The sequence below is a fragment of the Eschrichtius robustus genome, chromosome 6, assembly GCF_028021215.1.
Source record: "Eschrichtius robustus isolate mEscRob2 chromosome 6, mEscRob2.pri, whole genome shotgun sequence".
NCBI classification, from domain to species: domain Eukaryota; kingdom Metazoa; phylum Chordata; class Mammalia; order Artiodactyla; family Eschrichtiidae; genus Eschrichtius; species Eschrichtius robustus.
Window position 1 is genome coordinate 65,103,050 of NC_090829.1, and position 18,954 is coordinate 65,122,003.

General features: G+C 41.6%; 1 protein-coding gene across 4 annotated transcripts in view; it reads right to left on the minus strand.

Moving 5' to 3' along the window:
* Positions 1–4,839: 4,839 nt before the first annotated feature.
* The window catches only part of DGKG (diacylglycerol kinase gamma), a 158,953-nt gene continuing 144,838 nt past the window's right edge, over positions 4,840–18,954 (minus strand). For all 4 annotated transcript variants that reach the window (XM_068545449.1, XM_068545448.1, XM_068545447.1 and 1 more), the window contains 3 exons: positions 16,085–16,205; positions 13,761–13,821; positions 4,840–4,938 (listed from right to left, as the gene is read on the minus strand). In XM_068545449.1, the coding sequence (XP_068401550.1) occupies positions 4,840–4,938; positions 13,761–13,821; positions 16,085–16,205 (281 nt within the window). The remainder of the gene's footprint in view (positions 4,939–13,760; positions 13,822–16,084; positions 16,206–18,954) is intronic.

The following is an 18,954-nucleotide window of genomic DNA, read 5'->3' on the forward strand; positions in this document are numbered from 1 at the left end:
ATTTGAGGTGTAGGATAGTTTCTTTTTCCTTGCTATTTATTGCAAGTCGGATGCAGGTCTGGTACTCGTGACTAGGAGAACAGTTCCAAACTGCTAATATGAACACCAACAGAAATGCAAAATCTCTTTTGGGCTTAACACTGTAACTCATTCCTTTAACTTTCAGAGCTGCCAAGGAAAGATCACCACCACCACTAGCTGCCCTTGAGGGCGCCAATGATTCTGGTCAATCCCGCCATGTACAATTGTGGTCTAACTGGTCAGTACCAGTTAGACCAGAAAGTACTTTTCTAGAACAAGGAGAAAAGTACTTTAGAAAAGTACTTTATGAATATTATTTTCTGATCCAGAAATCTCTCTGGGAGTCATCTTTCACTCTTTCAGAAAACAATGGACACTGAGGTTTGCTGCTCAAAAGGAAGTACTAGACCTATTGATTTAACACTGATGCCTACAAAAATAGTTTCAACGGCTTTTAAACAAGGTAGATCAATCACCGCTTGTTCCTCCTCAACTAGGTCAAGGCTCTTCCTATAAGAGCAGGTGGCTGTTCATTCCCTCACAAGTCAGCTCTTTCCATATTCGGCCAGCTAGCTCCAAGAGCGGTCATTAAATTGAATAAACATCGATCCTTTCCACAACTGTGTTCTTTAGACCTGGTTCTGTCCTCTAGGTCTACACAGATGAAATCTGACCCCTGGCAGCTATCCTGTTTTCCCCTTAATTTTTCCCCAATCCCTTCTCTACTCAGGAAGCAAAGAGGCCAGATCCTTGATTCTTGCTTGAAGACATGTAGAGGGGAACAATAAAAGTAGTTAAACAATCACAGAAGAAACTAGAAAGAGTGTCTTAAGAAGTTCCTTGTCCTAGAAAAGTACTTTATGGAATATTATTGCAGAGGATGGTTACTTCCATGTTCCCATCTCCACGGAGAACAAAAAGAAGAAATGGTGGGCTTAAGGCAGTGTTTCTAATCTGTGGACGTCAAGAGACAAATCAAAGCCCACCATTTCTTCTAGAAGGGGATCTAGTACTTGACCACAGAACTCTTTTGTTCATGGAGCATTTTATGGATACTAGTATTGTGTGAAACACATTTTAGAAAATTATGGTTTCAGATACGCTGCAGAAACTTAAACTAGACTTTTGAAATAACTTCCTGATTGATTATGGTCAGATCCTGGGACTGGTGGCCAAGGAACACTGAAGTTTCCTTCCTTGGAGGGTTGGTAGACTCTTCCTCTCTCCCCTTCTCTCTCCCTTTAATATCAGCATTAGACATCCATCTGCCTGGGAGCCTTGGGGTGTAGGTCGGTGACACAGGGAATCTGGGAGTCTAGATCCTTCCCATCCCCAGAATCTATTTTTATGGATCTCAATCATGGTAGTGTTCCACGGAAGGTACAGCCTAGCTAGGACTGAGGGTTTTGGCTAAGAGGAGAGGGGGCTAGAGATGGGAAAAGTTGATGCAATTATTTTTGGCAGGAGTTGGAACCAAAGCAGCAGGAGAGAGTAAGTTTTAAGACTCTCTGGCAAAGTAACTTCCTAATCTGTCACTGGGTATGTGTAAAAAAGTGATTAGTGGGTCTCTATATTTATCATGATTACTCACAAATATGTAATTTACATAATATATACAGCACATTAAGTACTATGTCACCTTATATAATGTCCATATGTATAATGTATATGCATGTTATGTAACGCCAGTCTGGAGGTTCTTCCAGATTCTGCCAAGTATTTCCTAATTTATTTGGCAATTTTAACATATCTTTTCCATCTGTGGAAAGAACTCTCTTGAGAGGAGCTGGTCTCTGACCTGAAATATAATCATTCTACTAAGTCTGTCTCCATTCTCAACTCACTGGAGGAAACCTACAAAGACCAAGTCATAATGAGATGCAACGCCTAGCCCATTAGTCCAGGGACAACATAATGTATTGAAGACTTCCTGTTTCATTCTTTTTACTGCTAGAGGGGTAGAACTGTGGGGGCAGGTGAGAACATGTCTGGGGCATGGCCAGAATCAGAATGGGATGAGAAATAAGGGAGGATTCTCCCCTGACTGCCTAACTTTGAGAAGTCACTAAATTATAGTAAGCCTTGTTTTCCTCATTATTTAGATGGGGCTAATAATATCTTCTCTGTCAACGTCAGGGGTTGCTGTGAGGAGCATTATGATGAGGTTCTCCACCGTGAGAAACCACAGTCCCAGTAGTTAAGGGATGAGTTGCAAAGTCAGATTAAACAACACCACCAGACTTACTGAGGTTACAAAATTGAAAGTACAATTCCACCGATGTTTGCTATACTTTGTGGCTTTAAGGAGGGCATGGGACATGTCTCTCAAGCAACACTGCCAGTCCTGTGCACCACAGTGGGCAGGCAGGGGCCAGTCTCTGACTTGTGAGTCTCTAAGAATCACTTTCACCTGTTGATAGTGCCATGTCTCAACAGCCTCAATCTTGGGGGGTTGAGGCTGAAACACATGCAAGAATTTCTGCAAATGTCTTAGAATCAGTGACCCCCAAATTGAACCTGCCTTCATTTCAGAATCAAGTGGCTTCCAAGATAGTACCTGTTGTCATTCTGAGCTTGTTAGTCCCATCCCCAGGGAGCCCATCATTCAGGACATTCTTCAGGTGGCCTGCTTTCCCCCTGCCCAGTGTTCTGAACTGTTAGGTTGAACAGGATGGCTCTACATCTCTGTCTTAGACGGTCCTAGATGACTGCTTCTTTCAGAGTTAGGATCAGTTTGTACACACAATCTTAATTTTCCCTTCCTTGTGCAAAGTTCCTGACCCAGTGTTAGGAGATTAGAGGGAGCTCAGTGGAGTGACGTCGAGTGGGTCCAGGTTTCCTTTTCAGAAATCTCAGAGGGGATGGAGGCTGAAGGACCAAAGGTGCCGAGGTGAATGTTTCTTTCTACCAACAAAGCTCTCCACAGACTTGCCCTCGGGGAAGGCGGTGATGCTGTTGCCAGCTGAATGAAGCCCAGTGAACTCTGCTGAGGCCCCTCTGGGCACTGGCTGGCAGCTCCTTGCTGAGGTGCCTCTGTCCTCCTTGTGCCTCTCCACTGAGGTCATCCGGGCAGCCAGAGGTGTTTCTAGGTTAAGAGACTATGATGACCATGATGAGATGACATGTGGAGAGTTTAATTTGAAGATCTGTCCACTGCCTTCAACCCTGGACCAACTTCTCACCAGGGCAGGCCAGAGAGAGTCTCTGGGAAGTATTGGGAGGCCTCATTCTCTCATGTGGGCTTGTCCCGTCCACACATGTGCCACACGTTCATTCCTCCCTGGCAACCTGGATCCAAATGAAATCGTTTCTCAGTGACCAGAAATGACCCTTTTCCAAGATGTGTAGGTTCTTTTCTCTATTACATATCTTCTTAGTGGTACCTAGTCCCAAACCACATTAGCCAAGATACCATGGACAAGTCTCTTAACTTTTCCGAGACTCAGTTTCCTTATCTGACAAATGGGAGAGTAAATCCTGCCCAGCATAGCTTTCATGTTGTTTTGGGGATCTAGAATAGAAATTCTCAGTCTCTTTATGATAAGGAGATACTTTAATTTCCCTTAAATCTCATGATCACCACGGGGCAATGTGCCTTGACAATGAAATGGCAGAAACAGGGAGTCAGAGCCTTCTTTTTCTTTCCCACTTTCTGTTCTTGTACTGCATATTTTTTTCAATCCAGAAAAATCCACCAGTAAATAAATATTTGTATATATAAATATATATATGCTACATATATGTACACACAACTAAGACCTTCAGTAGGGCCTCCAGGTCGTGCTCGGGGAGTGGTCGTTGCAGAGGCAGGAGGGAACTGCCTGACGCCTTGTCTCCTGGTCTCAGCAAAAGGCCCTTCCCTCCCATCTTCTTTGCCTTCAGGAATAGTCTGCCACCAGGGCTTGGAACTCAAACAGGAAACACGCTGTGGCTTGAAAAAGAAAGAAGCTGGGGGTGGGTTTTTTTTTTTTTTCTTCCCTTTTTACACAATATTATGACACCAATTTGAAAAATAAATCTCAGTTTTTCTGCTTTCCCTCCCAGGTGTTCACAGAACTAAGAAAATAAATACCACATCTAAGGTGTGCTATGTAGGCAGCTCTGGGGGCTCTTGGAGCCGGCTCTAAACAAACACACAGCCACCAGAAGGCTTCAGGAAAATCACCAGTGCCCACTGAGAGTGCGCAGAACCAAGAAGGGAAACACAGCTTTCCACAGCATTTCTGCCTCCTCAGCAAGTTCCGGGAGAAGCTGTCACTCGAAGGACAACCGAGAAACCAGCGTGTGTATGCTGAGTCCTGCCAAGGGCTGCGATCTGAGAGTCGGAGGTGTTTTTGTCTCCTCACAGAGGGACCTTTGTGAGCGTCCCCTGGAACGCAGGCTCTTTCCCTTGGCCACATCCGATCTCCCCTTAGACAGGAAACCTGCAGCTTGCTCCTTGCGAGCGGCGAAGAAACTTGCAGGGCTGGTGGAAAGAAAGGGGGCGGTTTCTCCTTCAGTCTCAGAAAGTCCCGCTCAAGGTCTTCTGGGAAAGTGGAGGTTGCTGCATGAGCCAGCTGCACCCTGGAGGGCCCTAAGTCCATTCACAATGTCCTGCCGGCACTGGTTCTGTTGGAGTGTGTCCATGGTTGAAATAGAATGGATGTCAGGGTGAAGCCTTCTTCCTGAAGGGTGGCTTGGCTTCCACTGGTTGGAGAAGAGTGTGTGTGTGTGTGTGTGTGTGTGTGTGTGTGTGTGTGTGTGTGTGGTGTGTATGTGTGTGTGTGTGATTCAGTTTCTTGTCTTCTCTCTTGGTTGAACTGGCATTGGGCATAGTGTCTAGTCTTTTGAACGGCTCTTCCTCCTCAGAGAAAAGAAGCTGCTCTTCTGGGGGGGCCCCATCATCATAGGCGCTTGGTTCTTGTGAGTAATTTTAATCTAAAAGCAAAGAGGCAGAAATGAATTAGTGGCCTGCAAATCCTGGGAGCCTATGGGAGAGTGAGCTGCAGAGAGAGGAAGGGAGGCCAGCTTCGGGCTGGAAGGAGCCCCGTGCAGAAGGACGACTGTCCTTGAACAGCTTCAAAATTGGCAACTGGACCCTGACTGGGCCTGGCGTTTGGCACTGCTGGAAGCAAGGGGCGGAAACGCTGGGGAGAGACAGGTGTGAGCTTCCCACGTGGCGATCAGCTCACACCTGTCTCATGTTCTTGCTATTCATAGTCCCTCAGAATGTCACAGCCGGAGGAGACCTCAGGGACCATCTCATTCAACCCCTCTGCAGGACAGATAAAGGAATGGAGATCTCAAGGCTCTCTTGAGCCTTGGATTAGCCTAAGGTCTCACAGAGAGGGCCGGAACAGCTAGAGCCTAGTTCTTTGGATTCCCCGCCTCCACTGCTCCTGGCCATTCCTGCCCGGGCAGTGCAGAGATGTCAACCAGTAACTCCAAACTGACCTAGGGGCTTCAGTCTGACCTCTGATCCAAGCGCTACTCAGGTGGAAAGTTTCCAAGGGAGTCTCTTAGGCGTTTCCTCTTTTCTTAGTCTTCTAGGGGAGACCCAAGTTTCTTTTAAAAGCTTTTATTTTTGTTTGAATTTTAGGTTTAATGAGTGCCTTCTCCTGCAAACTTTAAGTCAATTGGAAGTGAAAGACACTGGTGAATTCTCATTTTTTGGTCTTTCTTCCCAACCCTACCCTCAGGGTATGGCTTCAAAATGCTTACTCCCTATTTGAATGTGGCCTGGTGACACTGATGCGTTGATAACCTGCATTGTCAGTCCAGCAACATTTATCAAGTAGGAAGATGATGTGGGAACAAGAGGCACTTAGGATTCAAAGACCTGGGTTTGGGTCCTAGGACTCCCCCTTCTTTGCTGTGAACCTTTGGACAAATCATTTAGCCTTCAGAAGCAGTGCTTGCGGAACCGTAAAATGAGGATAGTAGCACTTATTCTATTTTTCTCACAAAGTTGTTGTGAAGATCAAATGACAATCTGTCAATAAAAGCCCAATGTAAACTGTAAAATGGAATGCACCAGTTAAATAATTTATCTTACACTGGAGGAGGAGAAAGATGCTTGTCAAAAGAAACACAATCTATGAACCTGTTCTCATGAGTTTTACCACCTACTGAAATGACGGTGTGACCCTAGAGAACAACAGAAGAACTCTTGAAGAGAGAGACCCATCAACAAGTTTAAATGTAGGATAAGCCAAGTGGTGTCAAAAAGAAGTTAGGTAAGGAATGAGAAGAACCTGAATGGAGTAATTGAGGAAGAATTTTAAGATCTGAAAGGAAGGGAAGAAAATGTGTTGGTGAAAGAGAAAGGGAAGGCACTAGGTTGAGGAGCTACATACCAGCTGGTTGAGTGTGGACCAAAGGATGAGAAATGAGGTCAGGGATACAGGTGGGCCAGTTGGTATCGGGCTTTAAAGGGAAGGAGGCAGCAGAGATTGGGCTTAATATGAGGTAGTGGGGAACCAGGATAACTTTTTAAGCTGGAGGATAACATGAAGAAAAGAGCTTGAAGGGAATTACTCAATAGCTGTTGTCAAGATGAGCTGGAGCTGGGAAGAGTCTGGCTAAGAGGGTTCTACCGCAAGCCAGGTTTAAATTTATAAGGCCCCAGGATATAGAAAGAAAAAGATGGGGCCAAAAGTCATTGTGGGGAATGAACATAACCTGGGGAAAGGAAGCTGAAAACGACTGTTAGGTTGGTTTCCATCAGCCTGGAAATCTAGGAGGGGAGTAAGTCTCTCTGTTTTGTGGTAGTCATCAGGGGAGCACACCGACGACACATCAAGTACCGTTTTGTGTTATGTGCCTTTTTATGGGCATTGTCTTTATCTCAGAATTCAGGGAAGTGAGGCACTTATCTGTGGTGTGCAATTTAGCCCCATCTGATGGTAGTGATTTGTGGCACATTTCCTGTGGTAAGCCTTGTCCCACTCCGGAGCACAGGAGCCCCGAGGGGAAGAAGACATTCATCTTATTCACCTTGGTATTCCCTGAGCCAGTGCAGAGCCTGTACCTGCTATGGAAGTACTGACTGGTTAGCACAGCCAAGAAGAACGGGGGAATGTTCTGGCAGTGGAGCGGGCCGTGCTTGGGACAGAGAGTGGCAGCTGTGGCACCGTTTACATTTCCCACTGATGGAGCCCATTTTTTTAGACCGTGGAAGATCCTTGATTCTCCTTTTTCTCCCTCCAGCTGACCAGTTTATTTGCTTGTTAGCACCTCCAGGGCAAAGGGGAGGAGGTGAAACTCAAATCCCTTTCATTTAGGTTTTCAGCAGTTTTGACAAAGGTTTTGATGGGGCAGGAGTTTGGAGATGCTGGGTAACGTGAGGTTTTGATGTGGTTTGTGGATTCTACTTCTACAGATAACTGGGAGTTCACTGTATGTACATACACTGGGGGCAAGAAGTATGAGATCATGTCCTCATCTCGAGTCAAAGAAATGTCAGTATCTTACCCCCTCATCCCCAAATTAGGAGGGGCTAGTGGGTTAAATAGGTAAGATCCCATTTTAGGAGGTAGTTGGACGTGGTTAAATCTGCCTTTTCAACCCCTGATGGAAAGAGAGCGTCCCACATTTCTGTAGTTAGAACCCAAACTTTGCTGGTCAGGCAATTAACTTAAGTCTGTATGATTGTCTTAAAAACCCTTCATCACATTTATAACATCTGGCAAGCACTAGGGACAGCAGCCCCATGCTCTTAGTTTTCTGTTTTATTACAGAGAAAATTCGTTAACAGTTAAACATGTCACATTTTCCTTAGAAAGTCCTTGCTCATAGTGTAATAATAGTCACCCATTTTCCCCTTCCCTAGGTAAGTAACATTTAATTCTTTAATGGAATTGGAGATTTTTTGGGTTTTTTTTGGAGTATACTTTGAGGTGAGAGGTTACTATACAGTTATCCCTTGGTATCCATAGGGAATTGGTTCCAGGACCCCTGGTGATACCAAAATCCATGGATGCTGGTTCTGTACAAGTCTCTTGTGTAAGATGGTATAGTATTTGCATATAACCTATGCACATCCCGTATACTTTAATCATTTCTAGATTACTTATAATACCTAATGCAGCGTAAACGCTATGTAAATAGTTGTAAGTATAATGTAAATGCTATGTAAATAGTTGCCAGCACACAGCAAATTCTAGTTTTGCTTTTTGGAACTTTCTGGAATTTTTTTTCCTGAATATTTTCTATTCAAGGTTGGTTGAACCCAAGGATGCGAAGCCCGTGGATGTGGAGGGCCGACTGTATAATGGCACTTTCCCAAACAGGCAATTTCTTGGATACCATATGTTAAACAGTCCATTACTTTCAAATAAGTTTATGATCTTTCTTCTCTCCTTCATTAGTTTTTATGCATACTAGGGTTTCTTAGGGCTCTCTTCTGTACTATTATCTATCCAATATTGCATCAATTGCTGTGGCTTTATAACTATTTTAATATCTTGTGGGAAGTCCTTCTTCACAGCTCTTTTATAAAATGCCTTAGCTATTGCATTGTTTTGTCAAGTAAAAAAAACTGCATTAGAATTTTTTCTGGGGGTCCCTATTTAGAAACATAGGATGTTTCTAAATTCAAATCTTTTAAAAAATATTACTTAAGCCTTGAAATCTTCTTCATCTATTTTTCACAATTCAGTTTGGTATTTTGTTTTTGTCTGTTGCCATTATAATACTTAAACTTTTTTCTATTATATTCCTCTGATTGGTTATTACTGGTATGTACAAAAGCTATTAACTTTTATCTATCTTTCTGTACAGCTTCATTGAAATAATTTAACCTATGAGGTTTTCAGTTGATTTTATTAGCTTTCTATATACATAACTATATTATCTGCAAATAATGACAGTTTTGATTCTTTTCCAAATAGTTATATTTCTTTTCTGCTTCATGTGTTTTGCATTGGTTAGAACTTCCAAATAACATTAGCACACATGTCTTACCCATGATTTTAATGAGAATTCCGCTAGTGTGTTACATAAAATATTACTCATTGGTTTAAGATAGATATTTTTCGGGACTTCCCTGGTGGTCTGGTGGTTAGGACTCCATGCTTCCACTGCAGGGGGCACGGGTTCGATCCTTGGTCAGGGAACTAAGATCCTGCATGCTGTGTAGCACGGCCAAAAAAAAAAAAGGAGATTTTTTTCTGTTTTTTTCTTTTGAGGAAGTGCCTTTCTGGTCTGAGTTTTCATCTTTAAAAATCAGAAATGTTGAATGTAATTGAGTATTTTGGGGTCATCTATTCATATTATCATGTGATTTTTCTATCCAAACTTATATAAGAAGACATCCTTGCATTCCTTTGATATATTCTTCTCGAGGAGTGAATGATTCTTTTAATATATTGTTCAATTCTATCTGCCAATACTTTAACTATACTTTTTGTATCATGTTCATATTTGAGATTGGTCTGTAGTTTTCTATTTTTAAGCATAGTTTTTGTTAGGTTTTTGTAGCTGTCTTAATTTTATCAAATGGATTGGGTAGCTTTCTACCTTTGTTCTATGGAACAGTTTACATAAATATTTATTCCCTAATAATATGGAAGAACTCACCAGTAAGATCATCTGTTTTAAGATCATTGTGGATGTAATTCTTTGAAAACATTTTTCATTTCATTAAGGTTGCCTAGAATTTTTATAAGATGTTCAAGTTTATTAGAATCAAGATAAAACTATATATATGTCATATAATATCTTATTAAATAAAACCATTACCATATTTATATTTATATTACATACGTATTAAATATTTTAATATCTCTAATCTCTGTTTTTCTTTTTCTCTTTTTAAAATTAGGTTTTCAAACATTTGACATGTTTAAAGAACTAGTTCTAGATTTTCCTGTTTTTTAATTGTTTAATTTCTAATTTTATCTTTATTTTCTTCCTTCTGCTTCTCCTAAGTTTGTTTTATTATTCTTTTAATTTGGGGATTATTCATTACATTTTTTTCCTTTTCAAATGATGGAAGTATATGAGACTCTGAATTTACTTCCAAATACAGTTTAGGCTATATTCTATAAGGTTTGAATGCGAGCCTTCTCATTTTTATTATTTTTTAAATAGTCAATAATGTTAGCTTTGATCGCCTCTTAAATCTATTATTCTTTAGGAGAATTTAAAAATCTCTGAGTGATTGGATTTTATTTATTCATTTAATCTTCTATTATTAATTTCTAGTTTTATTGCTTTGTGGTCACATAAAACAACCTTTATAATTTCTGCTTCTGGATTTTATATATATGTTTTCTTTGTGAACTAGTTTATGATCTATTTTAGTAAATATCCTATGAATCCTTGAAGAAATGAGATATTTAATTATTTAAGGCATAGTTATTTCATCCAAGTTTAATTTTTAAATTGAGGTATAATTGACACATAACATTATATTAGTTTCAGGTGTACAACTTAATGATTTGATATTTGTATATATTGTGAAATGATCACCACAATAAGTCTAGTTAACATCTGTTACCATAGTTACAAAATGTTTTCTTGTGATGGAAACTTTTAAGAGTTACTCACTTAGCAGCTTTCAAATATACAATACAGTGTTATTAACTATAGTCACTCTGCTGTATATCACATCCCAGGACTTAACTTATTTTATAATTGGAAGTTTGTACCTTTTTACCCCCTTCACCTATCTCACCCACCCTGCTCCCCCTACCCCCACCTCTGACAACCACCAATCTGTTCTCCGTACCTATGAGCTTGTTTTTTTAAAATCCAAGTTTTATGTCATTTACTTTTTTTACAGCTTGACCTCAAAGACAGAAACAAATATTTTAAAGCCTCTCAATACCTGTCTTTCTGTCAATTTTTTATATATGTATTTTTCTCAGAATATACATCTATACTGATTTTCACAGTATATATTTTGATTCTGTTATTAAACAACTAAAATTTTATGACCATTATATCTCAAAATTGAGAGTACTTTTTATTAAATAAAAAGTGACATTTTTATTCCACTTTATGCTTTTGGCATTGTTGGAAGGTTAGTTTGCCCCAAATTATCACTTCTTACTTTTAATTTCTCTATGTTTGTTAAGGATAAGATAAAAAGATATATATACATGTCTTTCTGTTTTAGATGTATCTCTTTATAAGAAGTATATCATTGGATTTTAATTTTTAACCCAATATGAGAGTCTTGCACTTTTAATAGGGAACTTTAGCACATTTATATTTTTTTGTCATTATTGATATATTTAGCCTTAACCTCTTTTATCTTAATCAAAAAATTTTTAAATGTTTGCTTGTTATTCACTTTCTGTCTTGTGCTACACTGACAGGGTTCATTAACTTTAAATTCTCCCAGATTCGAAAGGTGTGTGCCCTGTTTTTAGTGTCACTAGTAATTATCTAGTTATTAAAGTTTTCTTCAGATTTACATCGTGTAATTATCAAAGTGAAGAGAGACAGTGAAAAATTTAACATTTTTACTATTCTTTCAACAATGTCTCCCACATGCTTTCAGCCTTGGTGAACATAACTTTAGGTTTGGGGTCCAAGTTATGAATGTTTATATTATATATCGTCTCTTTCAAAGAATGATTTTTGCCATTTGCATTCAGTTGCATAACCATATTTAACAGTTTTTTTTTTTTACTTTATTCTAATTTAACTGGTTTTAATTTTTACCAAAAGTTCTTTTGTTGCTGTGCTGTCCCATCATTAAGCCTTCAATTCGGAATCACTTCATAGTATGTACCTTCAGGAAAATGATTCAAAAAGGGTGCTTTTGTTTTAACTCTTTCAAGTGTAAGAATGGCTTTCTGTTACCTTCTGCTGTGGACTGAATTGTGTTCCCACCTCCATGCCCCAAAATTCATATGTTGAAGCCCTAACCTTCAATGTGAGGGCATTTGGAGATATGGCCTTTAAGGAGGTAATTAAGGTTAAATGGAGTCATAAGGGCGGGGGCCCGAATCCAATAGGACCAGTGTCCATATAATAGGAAGAGACATCAGGAGTGAATGCACACAGTGAAAAGGCCATGTGAGGACAAGGTGAGAAGGCCATTGTCTGCAAGTCAGGAAGAAAGGCCTCACCAGAAAGCAACCCTGCCGACACCTTCATCTTGGACTTCCAGCCTCCAGAACTATGAAAGACTATGTTATTTAAGCCACCCAGTCTGTGGTATTTTGTTAGGGCAGCCTGAGCTGACTAACATACCTTCCACAGACTGAACACCATAAAAATCATTGGGTCACAGTTTTTTTTTCATAGTGAGTTGTAATCTCTAAAAGGTGGCATGGAGAGAGAGTGAGGATAGGAGGAGTATCTGGCTATTTTAAAACCAGTGCTTGGATCTGGAGGAAAGCAGTCCAGTTTCCAGATACTACTGAGCTAGGTGGCTGAGGGTTTGCTTTCTTCCAGCTTTTTTTTTTTCTTTCTTTTAGGAGACAGGAGGAGCTTGGATAGATGTTTCTTAATTCAGCTCCATCAAAATTATAAGTAGTACAAATTCCCTCCATCCTTCCCAACTCTAACAAGGTGGTAAAATATTAGGTTTTGCTGTAGTGTGTTCTCATCCTTTTCTTAGACTTCATAGAAACCAAAAGATTGAGGTAAGATTTTGCAGAAAAACTTCTACTTTTGATAATCTTTATAAAAGATGACATTTCTAAAGTCTCTGTCTCTAGGGACTAATTTTACAATTTGTAGAAGTTACATGGAACAAAGAATTATAGAAATAAACCTACAATTCAAACCTAGTAACTGTCTTATGAAAACCTCTTTTCTAGAAGACAACTTGATGTTCTGAAGGGCTCCAAATAGCAGGTTATCGAGGTATCTGAATACTCCACTAGAGTGAGGAAGCTCAGAAACACAACTTCTGTCTTGAGATTTGCATCCTCACGATAGTATTGAGGATGTTACTAATGTAGTATCCCAGTGAGCATCCTGGGCCCTGAACACCAGGACAGTGGTTTCTCTTTGCCATGGAGTTTCTAGCTGGGTTTCTGAGAACAAACTGCCAACAAAGGTATGGTAAGTCAGGGACTGGGGTTGTTCCCTTGATTTTTGTTTGTTCAATCCTTTATTCATTGCTAAACAAATATTAATATTATTGTGCAACTATTACAAACAAACCAGGCACAGTGCTAGGTGCTGGGTAATATGGGTCACAGAAATGCCATAAACAAAATAGATAACCCGTGTGGTTACCTTTTCAGGGGAGCTTTCAGGTGGGTCCTCGGGGCTGCAGGTGCACCTGGGGTGCAGTGTGTCTGTGCACTGTGGGAATTCTCCCCCAGGAGCCGCGGTGGTCACAGCAACTAGGTGGAAGTTTGGCGGTAAGTGTGCAAATTTGGCTGCCATATAAAGAAGCACTTTCTAGTGATTAGGCTTGTTCATCCGTGGAACAGTCTTCTTTTTGGGGTGGTGAGTTCCTTGCCACTGAATGATTCAAGCTGAGGCTCTCAAGGATACTGTAGATGAAGCCTCAGAATTCACCATCTAGAACCATAAGCTCTTTGAAGACGGGTCTATGTCTCCTTTGGTTTTGGAACTGGTGTCTCCCAGTGTCTGGCACATAGCACATATTCAATAAAAGCTTGGCAGGTAAATGAATGGATGGATGAATAAAGTGGAAGAGAAGCTGCACTAGATGATCTCCCAAAGCTCCTGTAACTCTGAGATTCAGAGTTTCATATTAAGTCAGTGCCCCAAAGGGGCCCAAAATAAAGCTTCTCACCCTCATCTCAAAGGTTGGCAAAACTTACCGTGCAAGGTGGCTGCATCCAGGGCTCTCCGTCCACTTGCATTGGCAGCAGCTTGTTTGTCCTGGAGCCCCGAGAACAGAGAGCACAGTGAGCTTCTTGGAGTCTGAGGATGAGGGTTGCCCCCACCAGGGAAATAGAAGTGGGAAGATCTGACCTGCCCACCTAGGAGTGGTTCTGAAGACTCTCCTGGGGGGGGGTGGGGCTTGCTGAAAACAGATTTCTGAGCCCACGTCAGGGGTCCCAACTTGACAGGTGTGGGCCAGGCCCAGGGGTCTGTGTTTTAATAAGCACTATGCATGATTCTGTTGCTTTGACCCCCAGACCCTACTTTGAGAAACGTGGCCCTGGGTGAGCAGTGAAGTCCACAGGAGTCTGGGAAACAGCGGCCAACAAGTATGGCAGCACCACAGCTGAGTGGACCCTTAGTCAAACGATCAGCCAGAGGGCCTGTCCATGGTGCCAAAACACCACTGTGAAATGGAAAAGGTTATGAAATGCGGAAAGGCCTGGTTTCAATGTTGAGTGAGCAGTTGCATCATGTCAGTGAGGTAACGTTTCCCACTTAAACGACGTACAGCTCAGGTCTGAGTGTGTCTTGCCTTGCCCCCAGTCCTAAAGCATCCCCTCTTTTATCTCCTGAACAACAGTAGACGCTGCGGTTGCATGGACTGTGGACCTGGCTTAGCTGGGAAAGGGAGTCATTGGGAATGTGATCCCCATGGGTAGGCAGAGGAGAGAGGAGACAGCGTTGCTTTCTTGCTTGGGTCAAGGCTTCTTTGGCATATGGATTATTAAAGGAGAGAGATGAGGGAGAAAAGGCAGGTCCTTTCGGAGGCCTCTGGTCTGGGCGAGCAGGGAACAGTTGCCACCCACTGGCCAGAAAGCCCTCACCTGGGTTTGGCATCTGTCCTGTTTCTGAAATTATAAAATGAGGGAGGCAGGCTGCGTTTCTTTTTTTTTTTTTTTCAGGCTGTGTTTTGATGTAGATGATTCTCCGACTGACTCTGAGGATATTTAATAACAAGAACCAATAAACCTAATAATAAAACAAATAAGAGGAGAGAGTGGCATTTTGGTTTTGGGGAGTGCGGAGAGTATCTGGGGAATGCCCAGGAGGCTAGGGCTTCTGACTCACCTCCTCTATTCCTATCCGGAAACAGAAAATATCCTATCTCTTATACATGTTTTTAAAAAATTCTTCAGAGACCAAATTCTCTGGTCTACATATGTTATGGCTTAGATGTGCTAATGGACTGGACCTACTCAGTGTTAGAGTCATGGGGAAAGGACAGAGAAGGAACTACGGAGGTTAACCTGGAAAACAGGGGCCCCAGCACAACAACAGCCCAACGAAGAAGAGAAGCAAAGATTTGGGGAATAATTGAAAAGACACAGGAGACACAGAGAGGGAATGAAGAAAGGGGGTTAGTGGGATAGATCAGGGAACCAGCTCTGAGGACCTTTCTGAAGGATGCAGTGTAGCACCGAGAACAGCGTTTCTCTGAATGTGCTCTGAGGACATTCACCCAAGAGGTTAAGGGATAAAAGGGTTCTGTGTTTAAATAACTTCGGGAAACCTACATGTGGTGGTCCCCTCCAGGAGATCCCCAAGACACACGAATAGATTTGATCCATAGAAATTAAATGGGAAATGGAAAGGAATAAGGACTCCTGAAATAATCAGGTGGAGAAAAATCTGTGACGAATTGCATTTATTAAACAGAAGCAACCAAAATCAGAAGATCCCCTCCATTAGACCCCATCTATTCAGGAACCTGCAGTGGCTGACCTGTGTGATCCATACTCCAGAGAATTGTCATCCTCTTAGTCAGTTATGACGGGTTTGCTGAGGTTGATGGTTTAGCTCTACAAAGGTATATGCGATTGTAACTCTAATAAAAGTATTTCTAAGGCCACTATCCAAGAAAGAGCAGAGTGGAGCACAGAGCCTGGTTTTTGTCAAAGTGTGCCCTCTGGCATGCATTGAACAGTTCAACTTGTAAAGATAAAGAAGGCAAGGAGTTGGATCTCTGGTTCTCTGGACCTCATAATATGACAATCCTACTTAGAGAATCTCACCAATTCATTCTAAGAGAACAGCAAACTGGTTGTGGTGGGACCCTTTAGTTGATGTCCTGGATGGTTGCATTATACCTGGTTGGGGAAGTGGTCTCCAAAGACATTCTTTATAAATGTTATCAAGCTTCTGCCCCACCCCACTCTCTCTGCACTGAAATCTAAGGATGGCTTCCTAGTTGTTATCTGTAAGAATATTCAGGGAGGTGGGGAGACTGGGGGTGCTGCTGGGTGATGAGGAAGCATACCTGATGGAGACAGAGGAGCACTGGGCCAGCCTCCTGCCTGCACTCTTCAGGCCAGTGTAGATCTGCCCCATTTCCATGGCTCCCTCTAGCCCCACCACTTCAAGAAGCTGGTCACTGAGGTCTGTAGAGTGAGACAAGCAAAAGCAGTGCATACACATCTCTCTGTTTCCCAGTCTGGTTTGGGCCAGAAGGTCTGGTCCCTAGATGGCCAACCCAGAACTCTCAATATCCCTTCATCTCCTACCAAACAGCATTTTCATCCTCATTCTGAATAGGGAATTTCCCCATAAGTCAATAAATGTACCTTTTCATAAACAGAAACCCGGTTCTAGTAAAAAAAAGGTTTTGATCCAGAAAGTTAACATGCATCCAATGAATAGGCTGACATATCCAGAAGCCTCTTCAAATGGAGAGTAACATAAAGGATGAACCAGCTATTTCTGAACTACAATCTCCCAGTGCAGCTAAAGACACACTGGTTTGGGATTAGGATAGGAAGGAATGCTGATGAAGGTCATTATCCAGAGCTGGATCAGGTTTCTCTTCCCTGAATATCTGAATAACACCTTGGCCCTACTGACGATGACTGATGCTTAATTAACTTCAAATTTGGCCTGTGGTAAGCCAGTGGTGAGCCAACCTCCTTGGACATCCTTGGGGAAGTCAGCGACCTCTTTCAGGACACCAGGTGCCTAATCTGAGCCAAGGAAAAGAATATTGCACCTACACCAGATTATTCTGGGTCCACAGCACAAAAAGAGGGATAGAAAATACGAGTCTCAGGCTCAGAGTCACACAGGATCGATGGCTTCCCACAGGGGCAGTTGCTTCTGATTCAGCACCTAGAAGAGGTCCTTTTTTTCAGAGTTCCTGGGGCTTGGATTGTGCCTGTCCAATTTCCGGGGAAAGCAACGGCAGGATTAAGGTTTGATCGTGGGCCCAAAGACTCATTTTTACAACACAACTTTTATTTATTTAAAACAGAAGCAAATAAAAAGGCAGATTCTTTAAAAGCTTCCATTCCTTCTTTGCCTACTAAGGCAGGGGAAATTCTCTCATAGGTTGTGGCTAATCACTAACACCCTATTAATATTCACGAACTAGAAAATTGTTCTATGTTAATGTTTCTGCTTACTTGACAGATGGCTTCTGTCTTCTAAGGTGCCTCCTGATACAGTGCGATAGTGTGTATTAAGATTGGCAAGGAGATATTTGGGTTTGCCTTTACTTTTTTTTTTTTTTCCACACACACACACTGTATTTTATTTTTACAAGAGATAAATAAACCGACACCAAGCATTGTGTCTTTACTTTTTTGTTTAGAAGACTGTTATCTAAAAAAGAGTCTCTTGACGGATATACTTCTTTTTTCTTTTTTAACATCTTTATCGGAGTATAATGGCTTTACAATGGTGTGTTAGTTTCTGCTGTATAACAAAGTGAATCAGCTGTACATAAACATATATTCCCACATCTCCTCCCTCTTGACGGATATACTTCTAATGAAGACAGTTAAACAAACTATTGGGCTGACCACAAATGTGTAAACTTCGCTGAAGTCTAACCTAATGATCACTAATGGACATCAGCTGCCAACAGATACAAAAACTGCATTAATCTCTCTACACCCATGGTTTTCCCCTCTACACCCGCTGACACTCCCATTCTCCTTCTCTGGTACTCCTTTTTTCACAACTGTGAAAAGATACTGCCTCCTTAAACCCTCCATCTCATTTGGATTTGGAACAAGAAGCCATGAATGGGCAAAGTTTGCTTAGGAGAACGCTCCAGGCTCTCTTAAGGAGCTTAGGTCCAGTAAACAACAAATGTCTAAACCTCTAGTCACTTAATTAGTTCCCTTCTTATTAAAGTGTGTTGAATAACCATTGGATAGTTTTAGCTTAATGTGTCATTTTACAGTGTCTGTGAAATCAATATGGGTTGTGAATGAGAGAGAAAAGAAGAAGGAGGTGGAGAAGGAGAAAAATGAGGAGGAGGGGGAGGAGGGAGGGGAGGGAAAGGGAGGGAGGAAAGACGTGTAGGGTGTGTTTAGGGGTAAGGAGAGTGGGGGAGTCATACTGGGGTAGGAGAAAGGAGGAGGAAAGAGAGGTAGAACTTTTTAGAAGTTTCTCTGTTGGCAGAGAGACAGATGTCTTGTAAAATGTTGCTCTCTGTACCAGGCTTTGATATCTGACAGTGCTGTGATAGTTCAGTGTTTTCCCTCCTTGAAACATTCCCTGGTAACAAAATGTTCTAAGAAGCAAGGGACTTAATAGACTCAAGTGTTTCAGCTTTTACAATGTCTTGGTCTTTTAACAAATTTTCCTGTTGAATGGCTTTAACTCGAAAAGTTGTTATCACTTCCCACACATTACCTTGCAGCTATTACTTCCCACACATTACCTTGCTTCCTGGCTCTAGAAGAGACATAATGCAGGCTGATCTCATCAGTATGGGGGGTGGGTAGGGGCAGGGGTTTACACAAATGTGGGACTCAGGGAGCTAAGTGCAGGGGGAGGGGCTAGGATCTTCTATGTTTCACCATTCGGCCTTTGAATCTGTACTCTGAATCTTCCCAGGCATGAAGAGGCTAGAATGACTCCTGTTTACTACTGAAGGAAGATTTGCTGGCTCTTCTGTTTCTCTACCATTGCCTAACTGATCTTTCAACTTCCTAAAATGCCTACCAGGAAGTTCTGTAGTAAAGAAATATATTCAACTTTGTTTCCCAAACTTATTGGACCATGAGACTCTTCTTTTGTGTGATACCTAGAAACAGTTTTATAGGTATCCCTGGTAGTTTTCTTTGGAACGCATTTTGGGAAATTCTGGCATCACTCAATTCCCTGTACTTCCTCTAGCACACAGAT